Here is a 19,186-nt window from a genome sequence, read left to right as displayed (position 1 = left end):
AGGGAATGGGATGGATTCTGAAACTAGGGAATGGTGTTTATAGCAGGAGCCAAAGATAATGACTTCAGTCTTCATAATATTTAATTGGAGTACAATTCTGCTGAAGCAGTACTGGATGACACACAAGCAGTTTAATTAACAGAAAAAGTGGAGGATTCGAGAGAGGTAGTGGTGAAGTAGAGCTGAGCGTTGTCAACGTACATGTGAAAACTGACACTATGTTTTCAGATGGTGTTCCCAAGTGGCAACAAGTAGATGAGAAATAGGAGGGGACTAAGGATAGATCCTTGGGGGATAGCAAAGGTGTAGAAGCGGGAAGAGAGGCCATTGCAGGTGATACTCTGACTAAGATTAGATATCTAAGAATGAAATCAGGCGAGCGCAATTCGACCTAGCTGGGAAACTTTGAAGGAGGATGTCATGATTGCAGACAGGTGGAATAGGACGAGGAGAGATAGTTTATCTATGCCACAGTGGCAAAGGATGCCAAAACGACTAAGAGTCTTTCTGTGGTGGGGGAGAAAACCTGATAGGAGGGATTCGAACATGACGTTCCAGAAAAGATGGGCATGAATTGGGAGGCAACAACACATTCGAAGGCTACAGGTAGGAACGGAGGGGTTGGGATGAGGTGGTAGTTTGCAAGGATGGTAGGGTCAAGGGTTTGTTTTATTTGAGGGGTGACAATGGCAGATTTCAAGGACAGAGGAACAGTACCTGAAGAGAGAGAACTGTCATCAATATCAGCAAACATTAGGACTAAGAAGTGAAGTTGGGTGGTCAGAAGTTTAGATGGAAGAGGGTTGAGGGAGCAGGAGGTGCTTTCATGGACACAATAAGCTCAGAAAGGGCATGAGGGGAGACAGGAGAGAAATTAGAGAATGGTGCCAGCAAATGTGCACTCCTTCCATATGACAATCACAGAAAAGCATGGAAAAAAGATAGGTCATCTGCCTATCCCTCAGTCTGGGGTTCCACAGGGTAGAATAGAAGTTGGAATTTAAAAATTACCATTGTTATGTCTTGCTTGTGAAAAGTGCATTAAAACCCATCAAACTGGCACAGTAGCAACATGGATACAAAATGGCTAAGAGGCAGAAAGCAGGGAGTTGTGGTGAACAATCATTTTTTAAACTGGGGCAAGGTATATAGTGATGTTCCCCAGCAGCTGGTATTAGGACCACTGCTCTTTTTGTTCCATATTAATGACTTGGGTATACTGAGCATAATTTCAAAATGTGTGGATGACATAAACTCAAGAGATGTAGTAAACAATTAGGAGGATGGTCATAGACTCCAAGGGGGCACAGACTGGTGAAATGGGCAGATTCAGGCAGAAGAAATTTATCAGAACAAAGTTTGAAGTGAAGCATTCTAATGGGAAGATTGAGAAGAGTCATTATGTACTAAATTATAAAATTTTAAGGGGGATGTGTGTACACAAATCTTTGAAAGTGTCACGATAAGCTGAGAAGAGTGTTTAAAAAGCATTAATAGAGACACTGAGTACAAAGTAAGGAGGTTTCGCTAAACCTTTGTAAAACACTGGTCAGGCATGAGCTGGAGTCTTGAGCTCAATTCTAGGCATCACACTTTAGGAAGTGTGTCAACACCTCAGGGAGGGTACAAAAGAGATTTACTAGGAGGGTGCGAAGGATGAGGGACTTCAGTTATGTGGACAGCCTAGAGAAGCTGAGATCGTTTTCCTTCAGAGTAGAGAAGGTTAAGAGGATATTTAATTGCGGTGTTCAAAATCAATGGAACAGTTTTTATAGAGTAGAATAGGAGAAACTGTTTCCAGTAGCAAAAACATTTGCAACCAGAGGACACAGATTTAAGCTGGGTATGACAAGAGAAACTGAAAGGAAGGTCAAAGCATGCTCAATAGTAACTTTCAAAAAGGAATTGGATAAATACTTGAACGAAAAAAAAAATAGGGCTATGGGAAAAGAACAGAGGAATGGGACTGATCGGATAGCTCTATCAAACAGCCAGCACAGGCATGATGGGTCAAATAGCCTCATTCTGTGCTCAATGAATCTAACTACATTTGATTTAAAATATTTAAATATAAGCATGGGTTGTATGATAGATTAAAACAAGGAATTCCCCTCTATTAAATAATGGGCCAGGCAGGTAATGTATACCGGAAAGTAGTGTTAGCTACTTGGAAAGTTCTATTAGCCTTCAATAAACTAAGTTATTTATTATTTGGAGAAAATTAATAGCAACAGTCTTACCTCTAGCTCTTTTTCATCAAAATACTGGAGCCACTGCAGAGGTACTACCTCATTGAAGCCATCCAAAAAAGCTCTGGTTTGTTCTTCCACCCCACGCGAAAATCGCCATTCTGCCATGAGACTGCAAAAGTGGAGGTTACGGATTAAAGTAGCTATGCAAAAAGAATACCGGTTAGACAATTACTCTAAACTACAACGTAAAGCAAAGCTGTATTTGCTGGATAGCACAATTAAGCTAAATGCCAAAATCAAAAGTATAAGCATGTGAATTCTGATAGTATTAAGTGTAGTAAGTAGAGAGCAACAAACAGCCAGCAGAAATTGAGAAAAAAATGAAAAGCCAATTAAGCTAAGAAATAGGGGGCTGGAGATAGTCAGATATAGTTTTAATTTCTGCTCATTTCCTACTGACACTAAATACCATCCTATATACTTACATGGTAAATTCAATCATTTCTCCTTAACACAAGAACATACAATGCTGATTAATTCTAAGCAAATCAAAAAAAGTATAGATTTAATAAGTTTGGATGTTGTATTCTTAACTTCATATTTCTATGTCAAAGCAATATTATGAACTAATTCATTTTTGTGACTTTTTTTGATTCATTTATGGGATGAGCATCACTGGCAAGGGCAGCTTCAAACTGACCTTGAGAAGGTAGTGGTGAGCTACCTTCTTGAACTGCTGCAATCCATGTAGGGTAGGTACACCCATAGTGTTGTTATGGAGGGAGCTGCAAGATTTTGGTCCAGTGACAGTAAAGGAATGGCAATATAGCCCCAAGTCAGGATGGTGCATGACTTGGAAGTGAGCTTTCAGGTGGTGATGTTTGCTTCTGGATTCATCCTTGGCCTTATAGATGGTAGAGGTCACTATCGAAGGACCTTAGCAAGTTGCTGAAGTGCATCTTGTTGATGGTGCACATTGCTATTATTGAGTTTGGCAAAATGTGTTGCACATCTGAAGATTATTAAATAATCCTATTGGCTTTTGATGTATTTGCACAGCAGAGAATTATGTTAAGTGTCATCTTCAGATGAAATATAGTTAGAGGGCAAGGGAATAAATAAACTAAATCATATGTTCTATCCTTGTTTTTGTATATTTAAATTTTATTATTGTTTATAGTTAAATAGGAAAGCATATGGCAGTTTGGAAAGCAGAGAAATAAAATTTGTTTAGAGAATAGGAACTTCTGTGCAGTAGAGGCTGAGGAATTGAGATGCAAACCTGAAGCTAATGGTGCAAATGTGTAATTACAGCATAATAAGTTTATGCAGTTTCGTTCTAAAATTAAAAGTGATGTTTATTATGGAAAAAACTGACAGAAGCTGCAAGCAGACATAAGATTTTTAACATGTTATGACAGATGTGTTCTGTGTTTAAAAAAATGTTTTACCCAATGTATTCTTCTTTATTTTCCTCTGTTACTAAGATGTTTGATCCTCCTTGTTTCAGTTCATGGGAGGTAACTTTTCCTAAAATTTCCATGTCAACAGCGAAATACATTTCTAGGCCACATTCTTCAATATTGTTATCCCTACAAGAAATGATTTAATAGCATTATGAAAAATCACTGCACGTATTTGCCAAGTAATTAGCTAATATTACAAACTGAACATGTTCCTCTTCCAGTATTTCGGTGGTTGAATGTCCTGTGCCATACAGATCAGGACAGTTGAGATTCAATCCTTAAATCTGTGTTGCATTAGCTGATTTCAGTGGTGGAACAGCTACAATTGGCCTCAAGCAAGTCATTAACAGGCTTGTAATGCAATAGTTGGGGTACCCAACATTCCTTCGCTTGATTTGAAGAGGAAAACAAAGTTTGTGAAAGCACCAGAGTGAAAACACAAAAAATATATTTATTGGGAGTGGAATCAGAGAGCATATTCCAGCCCAAAATCTTCATTTTTGATACTTTCTTGCTATATGTGTTATAGGTGAAACCAGCATATATAAAAAAAAAACCTACCTAATTTATTCTTCTGTTTTACTGTTACTAGAATGCAATGTGAATGGACACTGCATTTTTTCAACTATGGAAAGGAATCTGCTGAATATTATTAGAAACTATTCTGTAGTTCTCGCTTGCATTTTCAAGTTTCTTCCTCCAACCAGAGGAACTAGTTCTTCTTCCTCCAACCAAATAAAGCTTTACAAAGAGAAAAATTTTTAAATAATTTTATTGACCATAGGATCATTTTAAACAGGGTTCTTCACTGGAATTTTAGAATTTCACACTATTACTGATTCAAGTCTGTCATGGATACCTGCTTGAATTCAGTTGCTCGCAAGTGCGAGCTGAGAGTCTTAAATTTAAATGGCAGCTGACTCACGTTGCCCTATAATCTACTTTTACAAAAGTGTAACCCAGGAGTGTAACAGTAGTACCCCGTTGTGATCTAAACTGCATACTTATATTTTACACATACACTGCAAACTCTCTAGGCAGACCAAACAAACACTTGGGTGTTTGTTCAAAGATACAAATTGATAAACTGCTTTACTTCATAGTAAAGCAAACATACAGTACAGCTTTTATGATCAGATTCATTTAACTCACTTTGCTGATGATGCAGAGTAGGGCGATAGGCCAATAATTGGCCAGCTGCTCATTGGAGCACTGGCAGACTACCAACTAGGCCCAACCATAAAAATGGTTCAGACCTCTGGTAAACTTTATTGGATGGACAATAGTTTTGCTCTGCTCACACCTGTTTGCTGAAAGGGACTACATTAAAAATGGGACCACTGCCCTTCTCCATCTGGACGTGGATATTGGGAATACAAAAAAAATTGCAAATGACATAAAATTTGAATTATAGTTATTAGAAAAGAAGACTAAGTAAACTCAGGAAAACACAGACAGGTTAGTCAAATGAGCAGAGAAATAGATAGATTAAAGGAGAATGTGATTACGAGGAGATTCACTAAAAAGATGCCAGTGATGAGACTCTTTAGTTATGATGTATTTAGCGAACCTTGGGGTCATTAGGAGGTGGTCCAGAGATTTGATCCCAGAGGTATTCAAAATTATAAGATACATCAGGAACAATTATTTCCATTGATCAATGATATGGTAGCGAGAAGGCATAAATTTAACAAGAATGAATGAATAGGTTACAAGATTTCCTTATGCAGAGGGCTGTCAGGTCATATGTTAATATCAAAAGTGCTGAAAGTAATTTTATAATGGCTTCTAAAAAGGGAGTAGAATCTGTAAAATAGGAAAATTTAAAGGAGTACAGAGAAAGGGAGGGATAATATATATAGTTAAGTGAATAACCCTTTCACACAGCAAAGTTGTAAGGGGCTAATTAACCTTTTTCTACACCATAATTGTGTACATAACAAACCCAGAATATTACTTTAAAATGAATTACAATCAATAGAACTTATGGGCTTGAATTTATATTAGTAAATTGTAAATTTTGAAATAGATCTTAGGAAACCTTAAAACAAATTACACACACTTGGAACTATACACAAGATAAGTTAGTGGAATCAAAGTCATTCAAGAAGTTCAAGATGTAGTTGAAAGCTGGGTGAGTTGAAATATTAGAGGAACTATTTCAATGGGCCAAATGACTTATTCTTTGGGCACAATAATTTTTAAACCAGTTTTAAAGATTGGAGAACTTGATTTACATTTGTTGTAACATACATTTCTACCATCTCTTGCACTGGTTCAGATTGTGCATGTACCAGTGCAGACTAGAGGAAACCGTAGGCACCAGTTTTATTTTAAATTGAGTAGGTTGTCCAGAATCATTTTTTGGGAAAACGCTGTTGTGTTTAATCTAATGGCAGAGTATGTTGGTGTTTTGCAGATCCGCAACCATGATTTCCCCCAATGGCTAATTCTCAAAATTCCCTTGGTCTCCATGGCGAGATAAAGTTTGAAACCTTGATGCTAGCTGCATATGGAGAATAGAAAAGGAGGGATCAGGCCACTCTTGCACATTCAGAAGCAAATCGTTATAATGTAACACTGGCAGAATGTCACCTGATTGGGATTTCACCAGGGGATTTAATTTTCCACTTTAATCAATTCAAAGATTTAAAATCCACAGGTAACCTGTCTTCAAGCTGTTAAATTCTGCCTAAAACAAACTTAAGTTCAAATTCAGCTGAGGTGATTGATTTACATTCAGCTATTACAGCTATTATGGTAAAATTACAATAATCCTACTATAAACTACATACCTAATCCAGATAAGGGAATTGTAGAATTCAGGGTCAATGGATTCCAAATCCTTAATTGTGAGCTTCTTGTTCAGCATACGTTTGTAGAAAGGTAGTGAGAATCCAGTGTCAATAAACTTTCCATGAAATAGAGCCTATAAAAAAACAAAATTTTGCTTCGAATTGCTTGATAAAGAACAAAAGTACTGACAAATACTGGAATTATTAAAATACAAAATTGCAAGTGATCATGTAAACTGACTGGGTCAAGATAGTTTCAGTCAAATAATTCTAATTTCTTGATTAGTTTCTCACTCCTTTGTTTGGTTATTGAGATAATATTTGTTAACAAGTCCTCAGATAAAGATTTATGACTTTGATATTAACCTTCCCCATGACATACAAACATACGAATTAGGAGTTGGCCATTCAACCCTTTGAGCCTGCTCCGCCATTCAATAAGATCATAGCTGATCTGACTGCAACCTCAACCCCACATTCCTGCCTACCCCCAATAACCTTTCACCCCCTTGTTTATCAAGAATCTATCTACCTTTGCCTTGAAAACATTCAAAGACGCTGCTTCCACTGTTCCAAAAACACACAACCCTCAGAGAGAAAAATTCCTCTCATTTCTGTCTTAAATGGCTTATTCTTAAACAGTAACACCTAGTTCTCAATTCTCCCACAAGAGGAAACATCCTTTCCACATCCACTCTGTCAAGTCCCCTCAGGATCTTAAAGGTTTCAATTAAGTTGCCTCTTGCTCTTCTAAACTCAAGTGGATACAAGCCTAACCTGTCCAATCCTTCTCCATAATACAACACGCCCATTCCTGGCATTAGTTTAGTAGCCTTCTCTGAACTGCTTCTAATGCATTTACATCCTTCCTTAAATATGAAGAATAGTACTATACACAGTACTCCAGGTGTTGTCTCATCAGTGTCCTGCACAACTAAGGCATAATCTTCCTACTTTTATATTCAAATCCCCTTGCAATAAACAATAACATTCTATTAGCTTTCATAATTACTTTGCTTAAACATCAAATACGAGAAATTTAACTCAAACCACAGCATACATGCCTATTACAATTTTTACGGCGATGGATCTTGGAGCATCCAAGCATTCCACCGTGGAGAGGTGACTTTGTCATTAACATAACTAAATCAGGCTCAAACACTGTAACCAAGATACTGATTTAAAACCCCCTGCTGCTGTGCAAATTTCCCAGGGATCAGGAAACCCAGTAGTGAAAGGGAGACAGAAGCTATCTTTTCCAGCACTTGCTGTTGGCCAGATGGAGCAGGACTGCTCCCCACTAGTTCCCCAAGGAAGCTTGAACACCCCTTGTTGATTGCAACCTTCATCTCCCCCATCCCAACTGCTGTCCTCCTTACTCCCCAGCTCCGATGCCCCCTCTCTCCCGCCGCAGCCATGCTATTTGATCTTCCCCCACTCTGTAGACAATGTCTGATCTTCATCTCCTAATGATTGCTGGAATTGTTTCCAAGGATTCCCAGGTGCCGCCTCCTGCCACTGATTTTCTCTTTCTGTATTTTTTTATTCACTCATTCACGGAATGTGGGTGTCACTGGCTACACCAACATTTATTGCCCATCCCCAATTGTCCGTGTTGCTGGTCATGCTGTAAATTTGGTTCGCTGCTGGGTGGGAAATGGATTTAACAAATTATAACATTTGACAGGACCTCTTTGTTCCTGGACTTTCGGGTTCTTCAGGTGTTTTTGAACTCCCCATATCCACCTTCAAATTTCATAGTCTATATTTTACTCCTCAAAATGTTAACTGAAGCTTTGTCTGTTTCCTTGCTCATTTTCCTGAGGATTGAACAATAGATCTCATCTGGAGAGGATTCATATACTATACAGATACTTCATTCCTGAGCATCCTGAAAACAAATGCTTCACTGATTCCTGCAACTGAGTCAAAATGACACTCTCTGGAATTTGTCCAGAGACTTGCTGCATTTATAAAGGATCCATTTAGCATGTTCTCCTCTGGCCAATTTTTCTAGGAGGAACCTGTCTAGACTGTATTGAAAAAAAAAAACGAATCTTACTGATTTGTACAAACAGATCAATTTCAACAGAAAACAGAAATATCAAAACAAAAGTTTTTCTTAAGCACTTGAAAGAAACTGGCAGGATTTTGAGTATCTATAAGATCTATAAAATATGAATATAAACACACATGCTCAAACCTCAATTATCTAACATGATGGAATGCAAGGATTCCACCCCTGACGGATACCAGAAATTGACAGGTAACAAAGCACCCTCAAACTGTTGTTCACTACTGCTTGCTTTGCCTCCCTTCACTCAGCAGAACTGGGTGTGACCTGTTGGCCAGTTCAGTTAATTTTGTAAAGTGATCAATCAGCTGTCTTTGCAACAGCTTCCTCCACATACTTGCTCATAATGCTGCCACAGACTGGAAAGAGCCAAACAATAATTGACTTAAAAAGTGAAAAAAGCCTGCCTATTTAAATATGCACTTGTGAAGGGTCATCAGCGATCAGTGCTGAGGAGGCTGCCAATAAAATCCATATGAATGCTGGTCTACTGCTTTACAATGTTCACTCTGTACCTCAGGGAGAGGCGGGAGGAAGACGACTATTAGCATTAGGAAAGCATTTTAAAGAAATATTCTGCATTAATACATTGGGAAATCCTGAAGTCATGAAAGCCAAAGCATTTTGCAACCAGTGGAGTACTTTTGAAGTCTAGTTGCTGTTGTAATGTAGAGAAACACAACAACCAATTTACACACAGCAAGGTCTCACAAACAGCAATAAATTAAATGGCACAATAACCTGTTTTAGTAATGTTGGTTGAGGGACAAATGTTGGCCCAAACACTGGGAAAATGTCCTCGTTCTTCTTCGAATAGTGTCATCTACTATGTCCATCTGACAGAGTAGACAAGCTTTAATTTAACATCTCATCTGTAAGATGGTATCTCCTGTAAACAAAACTCCTTTAATACTGTACTATGTCTCAATGCTCAAACAGGCAGTCATGAAGGAATCTCTCTGAGAAATTCGAGAGTCTCCTGTGTACAGTGAAAATATTCACTCACTGCATTGACGATGGCCAGGCCCTTAAGGAGTATAGTGCACTCCAGTTTTCTAAAGGTCTTTGACCCTACCTCTGCTAAGCATCAAAATTGGTTCGATGAAAACAATGAGGTAATCGGAAAATACTGGAGGAGAAACACGCCTGTACAGGGTTTTCCTCAATGACAAGTCTTCTCTATCCAAGCACAATGCCTACTAAAACAGGGCTATCTACTTTTGTTTTTAATTGTTTCATGGGATGTGGGTGTTGCTGGCAGGCCACCTTAATTGCCCTTGAACTGAGTGACTTGCTAGGAAATTTCAGAGGGTAGTTAAGAGTCAACCACATTGTGGATCTGGAGCTCACATGTAGGTCAGATCGGGTAAGGATAGCAGATTTTCCACCTTAAAGGACATCAGTGAACCAGATGGGTTTTTATGACGATATTACTGAGACTAGCTTCCAATTCCAGATTTTATTAATCAAATTCCAGCTGCCATGTCGGAATTTGAACCCATGTCTCCAGAGCATTAACCTGGGCCTCAAGATTACTAGTTCAGTGACATTACCACTAAGCAAGTGTTTCCGCATGGATTTGTTCTCCAATGCATACGACAACTTTGGCCTTACAATCAGCCCGAAGAAATCTGAAGTAATGTATTAGCCTTCTCCAGGAAAATCCCATATCGAATCCAAGGTTACAGTCCATGACCAGAACCTGTCAGTAGTGGATAAATTCACTTATCTCAGTAGCACACTCTCTCCAACTGTCTATATTGATGATGAGGCACACGTTAGAATTGCCAAAGCAAGTGTAGTCTTTGGTAGACTTTGAACAGGGAACCAAGAAGAGTAAGTCTGCCTATCAACTGCAAATCTGTACAGCAATAGTACCATAGAAAAGTTACAGCACAAGAGGCCATTCGGCCCATCTTGTCCATGCCAACCCGAGGACACACAGGTGCCCTTTCTAATCCCAACTTCCTGCACCCAGCCCATAGTCTTGTAGCTTATAGCACTTTAGGTGCAGATCCAGGTACTTTTTAAAAAGAGTTTAAAGTTTCTGCCTCTACCACCAACTTGGGCAGCGAATTCCAGACACCCACTACTCTCTGCATAAAAAAGTTCTTCCACATGTCCCCCCTACACCTTCTGCCACTTATCCTGAATCTATGTCCCTGGTTCTAGAATTTTCCATCAAGGGAAACAATTTTATCCTGTACACACTATCTATTCCCCTCATAATTTTGTACATCTCAATCAAGTCACCTCTCAGCCTTCTTTGTTCCAGGGAAAATAACCCCAACCTATACAATCTCTCCTTGTAGCTACACTTTTCTAACCCTTCAATATTCTTGTAAACTTCCCCTGCACTCTCTCCAGAGCTATTACATCCTTCCTGTAATGTGGTGACCAGAACTGCACACAATAATCCAGTTGTGGCCTCACCAGTGTCCAACATCATATCCGTACTTTTATATTCTATACCTCTGCCAATGAAGGAGAGCATTCCACACGCCCTCTTTACAGCCTTGTCTGCTTGAACTTCTGCCTTCATGGACCTGTGTACTTGTACGCCAAGATCTCTCATTTCATCTACCCCTCTTAGAACATTCCCATTTATTTTGTAATCCTTGTAACTGTTTGACCTCCCTAAATGTATGACCTCACATTTTTCTATGTTAAAATCCATCTGCCACTTTACTGCCCACTCCACCAACCCATCTATATCATTTTGGAGATTATGGCTCTCCTCTACACTATCCTGCCCTCTTTGCTCCACACATGCGAGGCTTAGACCTTGTATCAGCGTCATGCCAAGAAGCTCAATCACTTTCACTTGAGCTACCTTTGGAAGCTTCTGAAGATCAGATGCAAGAACAAAATGCCAGAAACTGAAGTGCTCACCCAAACTGGCATTTATGGTCCATCCCTAATTGTCCTTGAGAAGGTGGTGCTGAATTGCCTCTTTGAACCACTGCAGTCCAGGGCTGTTAGGGAGGGAGTTTCAGGATTTTGACCCAGCAAAAGTGAAGGAGCAACGATATAGATCCAAGCCATATAAATGCTGTAGTTACAAGAGCAGGTCAGAGGCTAGGAAGCCTGCAGTGAGTAACTCACCTCCTAACTCCCCAAAGCCTGTCCACCATCTACAAGGTGCAGGTCAGGAGTATGATGGAGTACTCTCCACTGGCCTGGATGAATGCAGCTCCAACAATACTCAAGAAGCTCGACACCATCCAGGACAAAGCACAAAGGACAAAGCTTGATTGGCACCCCATTCACTCCCTCCATCACCAATGTACAGTGGCAGCAGTGTACACCATCTACAAGATGCACTGCAGGAACTCACAAAGACTTCTGAGACAGCACCTTCCAAACCCACAATTGCTACCATTTAGAAGGACAAGGGTAGCAATCAGATGGGAACATCACCACCTGAAAGTTCCCCTCCAAGCCATTCACCATCCTAACTTGGAACTATATCGCCGTTCCTTCACTGTTGCTGGGTCAAATCATAAAACTCCCCCCTGCAAACAGCTCTGTGGGTTTACCTACAGGGACTGAAGCAGTTCAAGAAGGCAGCTTACCACCACCTTCTCAAGGGCAATTAGGGATAGGCAATAAATGCCAGCTGAGCCAGTGCATCTAAAAAGCTAGGTGCATTCAAGGTACAGAATAGGCTGAAACTGCTTGGAGAAGTTTTGAAGAGCTGTTGGAGGAGATGAAATGGTGCAATAGGCCAGTGGGCCTGACCCTAGATTTCTAGAAGCTGTGCTGGAGCTTTTGATGTAGGAGGTCGACAAGAGGAGAGAGGTTCTCTTCCCAAAGATGTCTTCTTCCCTCTAGAAAATACTCAGAAGGCAATGGAAGTAGGTAGTTGTGGCAGTCAATGTTGCCAATCTAGCAGCAAGGTTTTTGATGTAGTGTTGCAAGTTTAATTACCTAACATGAGCGATCAAATTAATGCATCATGTCAAGCCACATCCCACCAGCTGCACCACTAGCCTTACAAATTGCTCCATTCATCAAACCTCTTCAGTCATCTAGCATCAGTCTGTTTCAACCACAACTCAGATCTCACATACATATACTTCAGCTCACCCTCAAACATCTAGCAGTGCTACAAACCACATATTCACATCTCAGATCTTGCACACATTGTCAGCTATTCAACTGTGGCAAGCACATCACCAAAGCACATGACAGGCTTCCCTGTCTTTTGCAGGACAAGGTAGCCTATAATAGACAACAATAGCAGTCAACAGGTAGTTAGGGACAGGCAGGGCTGCATGTGCTGATCCACATGGGGAAAATGGCGCTAGGAATAACTGAAGCTGTCATAACTGAGGCTGTGGCCATTGAGAAGGATATATTCCTGACTAATCCACCTTCTCAATCCCAATTCACCTTCATTCCCCAAATCTGCTATGATACATAAGCTCCTGATGGAGTAATCATGCACCTCTTGCTTTTCTCCACCACTTTTCTCATCCTCAATCATGCATGTTATTCTTTCGGATACCCAAGTCCTACCAGATTGAGGAGGACGAAACAGCATTGCTCCATCTGACATTTGTAGCCACCAGCATGAGTGGGCTGCAGCCCAGTCAGGGGAAAAGGATATGTGCAGGTGCCAGCTCGCCAGAGGGTGAGGTTGCACATGTGTTCTACTGCAGAAGACTCAGATGAGGACTTTGATGGGAAAAAAGCTGATGGGCCTGCAGAGAGAAATGCTTGGAGCCTTGGCGTTCCTGCCAAACAGTCTGATGCCCATGAAGGAGCAGAAAGCAGTCTAGCTCCAACTTGGCACAGGCCTTTGCCCAGAACTTCCATCCTTTCTGGCAACACCATGAAAATAGTTACAGACCCAAGTGTGATGCAGCATCTGGTGGCTGATGTTTTAGCTCCACTGCACACAAGCAGGCATTCTTGTTGCAGCATGGTGCTCATCATATGAGTGCTGCCACCTGCAGAGTTGAGGAGTTATCAGCCAGGTGTGGATCGGGTAGCCTTTGTCACCAAGCAGTTCTAGTTCAAGTTGCTGGACTAGCGCAGAATGAACTAATCATGACCACTATCAGGACAGCAGGCATTTACCAACATGATGTGCTTACCAACTGCACACTGAGTCAGTCATACCCTTTGTGGTTTTGAGATGTGTGCCCACAGAGCCAAGAGTGTGCAGTTGATGCATCCTCCATGGCAAAGTCACGTGCTCGGTCCTCATGCTTCTGGTTAGAGAGAAGTCAGTGAATCATGGGATCTGATGCATCCATGCATTCAGATGGCATTTTTTAAAATTGCTGTGGGTCTGGAGTCAGGGTTTTTACAACAATCGGCAATGGTTTCATGGTTACCATTAGACTTTTAATTCCAGATTTTTACTGAATTTGATTTTCACCGTCTGCCATGGTGGGATTCAAACCCGGGTCCTCAGAGTTTACCCTGGGTCTCTGGAATACTGGTCTAGTGACAATACTATGCCACTGCCCCCCCTTAGCGATGGATAGCAAACTGCAATATGTTTATAATATCACCTGTCCCAGCATGGAAGGATCCACTGCTAAAAAAAAAATTGGATCATAGTCACCTTGATGAGTACTGGCAGCACTGTCCTCACCCTGCTTTGAGGCTAAAGGTCTGCTTCCAAGTGATGGTACACTTATGTGACCACCTCTTTTTAAAGCAATGACACCCGACACATTGCTTCTAGCTTAGGTGCAGGTAGCAGAAGTGCATCCTGAAGACTCTCCTGTTGAGAAGACGCCTCCTCTTTTACCACTTCCTCCCTTTGTGAGCAGTTTCTTTCCTGCCTCTGTGCCATTTCCCTCCAATGATGTGCAATTATAGCCCCCATGACCAGGAGCAAATGATGTACTCCAAGGCTTTTTGAAAGGACACAAGTTCCCAAACTCTAGTACCACTCAAACCTGACTTTGCCAGCTTTTCTGAACCCATCCAACAACCTAGTACTTTCACAAACTTTGCAAGTGTAAGCAGATAATACAAAATAACTCATCTGCAAGTTGGTGATAATGTCTTTAAATGTTCAGCTGTACATGTTTAAGAAAGGGCATTATTTAGGGGAGAGAGTTTGAAAATGGCAGGTCAGGCATCAAAACAGCATAGGGCGCTAACTGCCACCATGTTTTGCCCAATCTATATACCGATGGCATGTGCATATAAAACTTGGACTAATGCCCTCAACAACATGATGTTTAGCATGAACCACATTGGAAGTGGGCAGAAACTTCTCACCTAAGCTATCAGCCGTAGCACCAAAACTACCAGTGCAACAAAGCAGAGTTTTACAGCCAAAGTATTTGTTTAATGTCTCTAACATTTCCTTATTTCCCAATATTTTCTCTTGTCTCTGCCTCTAACAGGCTTTCACTCTCTTCCTTTTTGCATACCAATAAAAGATTTTACACTCTGCCTTTATGAATCTTGTTGCTTTACTCTCATATTCTATTTTATCACTTTTTATCAATTTCTTGGTCATCCTTTGTTGAATTTTTCCAATCCTTAGATTTACCACTATTTTTGGCATTATAAGCCTCTTCCTTTAATTTATTACCTTTAATTTCTCTTGTTCGTCACAGTTGGACCACTTTTCCCATGGGGTTTTTATCCTTTAAGGAAATATATTCATTGCAAATTTTAATTTTTTTTTAATGTTTGCCATTGTTTATCTGCTATATATCTTAATCTAGTTTCTCCGATCCATCTTTGTTAACTCACCCCTCATAGCTATGTGGCTATTTTATTGATGAGAGTTTCAGACTTAACTAAGCTATTCTCAAAATCAACATACAATGCTATCACATTATTATTATTCCCCAGTAATTTCTTTACCGCATGGTTATTATATAATCAAAGAATGGTTACAGCACAGAAGGAGCCATTTGGTCTGTTATGCCCATGCATAATGCCCATTCTATGGGTATGCAAAAAGAAAGTGAAAGTAAACATGGGCCCCTTAGAGGCAGAGACAGGAGAAAATATAACAGGGAACAAGGAAATGTCAGCAACATTAAACAAATACTTTGGCTGCAAAATTCAACTTTGTCGGACTGGTTAATTTCTCAACTCACCTAGTTCCACTGCCCTATCTTTTCCTCTCAGTCTGGCAATATTGTTTTCTTCAGATAATTATCAAATTTCCTTTAGAAATCCATGATTGAATTTGCCTCCAACTACTTTCAGGCAGTGCGTTCCACATCTTAAACACTCGCTGCATAAAAAGTTTTTCCTCATGTCACCATTGCTTCTTTAGCTAAACATCTTAAATCGATGTCCTCTAATTCTTGATCCTTCCATCAACAGGAACAATTTCTCCCTATCTCCTCAGTCCAGGAGCAGGAGTAGGTCACTCGGCCCTTGCTTTGCTATTCAATATGATCATAGCTGATCCTCTAGCTCAACGCCATAGCCCTGCTCTCTCCCCATACCCTTGACAGTCTAGAAATTTATTTCCTTCTTAAATATATTCAGTGACTTGGCCTCCAAAGCCTTCTGTGGTAGAGAATTCCACAGGTTCACCACCCTCTGAGTGAAGAAGTTTCTCCTCATCTCTGTCCTAAATGGCCTACCCCTTATCCTGAGACTGTAACCCCTTGTTCTAGACCACCCCACCAGCTAGAGGAAACATTCAGTCCACCCAGCCGTGCCAGAATTTTATCCATTTCAACGAGATGCCCGCTCATTCTTCTAAACTCCTCCTAATCTTCTCTTCTCCGAGGAGAACAGTTCCAACTTCTCTAATCTATCCACATAACTGAAGATGTTCATCCCTGGAACCATTCTCATGAATCTTTTCTGCACCCTCTCTAATGCCTTCACATGTTTTCAAAAGTGTGGTCCCAGGGCTAGACACATTACTCCAGTTGAGACCAAACAAGCCTTTTTCACAGGCTTATTGTCACTTCCTTACTTTTGTGCCCTCTTCCCCTATTGATAAAGCCCAGAATCCCCTATGCTTTACTACCCGGGCTCTCAACCTGCTCTGCCGCCTTAAATGATTTATGCACATATACACCCAGGTCCTTTTGCTCTTGCATCCCTTTTACAATTGTACCCTTTATCTTAATTTGCCCCTCTGTTCTTTCTAACGAAATGAATCACTTCACACTTCTCTGCATTAAATTTCATCTGCCACTTGTCCGTCCATTCCAGCAGCCTATGTCCTTTCAAACTCTATTACTATACTCCTCACGGTTCGCAATTCTTCAAAGTTTTGTATCATCTGCAAATGTTGAAATTTTGCGCTGTACACCCAAGTCTGGGTAATTTATATATACCAAGAAACATAGGGGTCCAGGAACTGCACTATATACCTTCCTCAGTCTAAAAAAAACCTTCCACCACTGCTTTGTTTACTGTCACTCAGGCAATTTCATATCCATGATGCCACTGTCTCTTTTATTCCATGGGCTCTACCTTTGCTGACAGGCCTGTTATATGACATTTTATCAAATACCTTTTGGAAGTCCATGTACACCACATCTACCATGTTAGCCTGATCAACCCTCCCTGTTACTTGACAATAAGCCCGTGTAGTTAAATGTGATTTGCCCTTAACAAGTCAGTGCTGACTTTCCTTAATGAATCCACAACTGTCCAAGTGATAATTGATCAACTAGTTCTTACAATACGTCAATGACCTAAAATGTTAATTCTGTTTCTCTCTCCACAGCTGCTGCCTGACCTGCTGGGTATTTCCAGCATTTTCTGTTTATATTTCAGATTTCCGACACTAGAGCATTTTGCCTTTATATTCGTTAATTTTGTCACGATGCACAGAACAAGATCTAAAAGGATCTGTTCCCTTGTTAATTCCTTGGCATACTGATCTAGAAAACTATCTTGAATGTATTCCAAGAACTCTAGACTATTTTTGCCAATTTGGTTTGCCCTCCTATGAGCATTAAGCTTCCACATTTTTACTGTATTACCCTTGTTTCATGCAGCTCAAATATCCTGATTTGTACTCTGCTTGATGCTACAGCTACTCTTAGGGAATCAATAAACTACTCCCACTGGGGCAGAATCTTCCATTCTGGAGAATTAAGTGGAGGGAGCAGAAGTTGGAGCGAGCACTTGTGCTGTTCAGCTCAATACTTATGCATTTGCTAGGGGCACATTGAATCCTGTGGCAGGGCGGGCAGGAAATGGCCTGCCCAGCTATTAGCTCGTAGGCTCCAATGCCTGGGCACCATGCTTAAATGGCACCCAGACAGCCATTCACTCTTCCACTCTGCTCCATGATTCCTCCCCAGTCCTGCCTCAGGCTCACCTCTCCCAAGCCCAGCTTGTGCCACAGGCAGCCAATATCTCTCAGTGATGGTGTGAAAGGAAGGCGAAAGCACCATCTACTGACCTCAAAGATCTGGAAGAAGTCTACCTCACCAGGTGTACGCCATTTATGTAGTCGTGAAAGTGAGTGTTCTAAATTCCGGCTGCTGGGCGCTTAATTTGTGTTGGCCTTTCAATGAGCATTCAATAGATGCAAACAAGCCTACCAACATATGTCTGCGGGACACTCAACCCGTCTTTAAGCTGCCATGGAAGTTGGAGAACAAGATTCCAAACTAATTTCCCAACACTGGAAAAGTGATTTTTGGCCTCCTGCCAAATATTCCCCACCCACCATGATTCCCACTGCTGACAGGACCAGAAGATTCTGCCCCTCATGTTTTCTAGCCCTTGTTGGTTCTTAGCTCCACCTAAACTGATTTTACATCTTGATTTTCTGAGCTAAGATCCTTTTATCACTGTCCGTATCCCATTCTTTAATATGAGTGCTACCCAAAACTCCTTTTCCATTTTGTCTATCTCTTTAATTCCCAACCTTGATCATTCTGCAGCCACGCCGCCATAACAGATATTAGATAAAACCCATTTATTTCTGTTTGTGCTATTGTTTCACCTATTCTGTTCTGGATGATTCATGTATTTAGATATGATGACTAAAAATTTAACTTTTTACTATTTTCCCTGATGTCACCTTAATTATTATCTTTGTTAAACTCTGTTCTTTCCCAACACACCTACTTGATTTTACCCAAATTGCGATTCTGCTCTACACCTTTTGACTTCTCTCTTCAGCTCCCCCAGTATTAATTGAGAGTCCTATTTACTTGATATGCCAGGACACTGGTCCCAACCAGTGTAAGCGGAGTCCAACCAATGGAAGAGCTTCCTCTTTCCCTAGTACTGGTGCCAGTGCCTCACAAATTGAAAACCCCCATCTCCCACACCACCTTTTCAGCTACACGCTTAAACCTCTGGTAGGAACTATGCCAATTTGTGCATGGCTCTGGTAGCAATCCAGAGTTTATGACTTGAGGTTCTGCTTTTTAATTTAATTTATACCCTAACTCCTTAAATCTCCTCAGCAGAACCTCATTCCTAGTTCTATATACATTGTTGGTTCATACATGGACCACAACTGGATTCCTCCCCATCACAATCCAACTTCATCTCCTTCCATGATGAGATGTCCTTAGCCCTGGCACAGGGTAAACAACACAACCTTCGGAGATTCTAGCCATGACTGCAGAGAACAAGATCTATCCCCGTGACTATAGTGTCCCCTACCACATTCCTTTTCACCTATCCCCACTTTCTAAAACATGGTACTGCGGTGAGTTTGTTCATCCACCCTGCAGA

At 40.7% G+C, this 19,186-nt stretch overlaps 1 protein-coding gene across 5 annotated transcripts in view; it reads right to left on the bottom strand.

The window, feature by feature from the left end:
• Window positions 1-19,186, bottom strand: part of LOC121278672 (NEDD4-like E3 ubiquitin-protein ligase WWP1) — a 197,276-nt gene that overhangs the window by 31,198 nt on the left and 146,892 nt on the right. For all 5 annotated transcript variants that reach the window (XM_041188993.1, XM_041188990.1, XM_041188992.1 and 2 more), the window contains exons 18-20: window positions 6,454-6,587; window positions 3,644-3,784; window positions 2,241-2,361 (exon numbers count right to left, since the gene is read on the bottom strand). In XM_041188993.1, the coding sequence (XP_041044927.1) occupies window positions 2,241-2,361; window positions 3,644-3,784; window positions 6,454-6,587 (396 nt within the window). The remainder of the gene's footprint in view (window positions 1-2,240; window positions 2,362-3,643; window positions 3,785-6,453; window positions 6,588-19,186) is intronic.

The sequence above is a fragment of the Carcharodon carcharias genome, chromosome 6 (genome assembly GCF_017639515.1).
Source record: "Carcharodon carcharias isolate sCarCar2 chromosome 6, sCarCar2.pri, whole genome shotgun sequence".
NCBI lineage: Eukaryota > Metazoa > Chordata > Chondrichthyes > Lamniformes > Lamnidae > Carcharodon > Carcharodon carcharias.
Note: the sequence above shows the minus strand (reverse complement) of the source record. Positions and strands in the feature narration are given on the sequence as shown.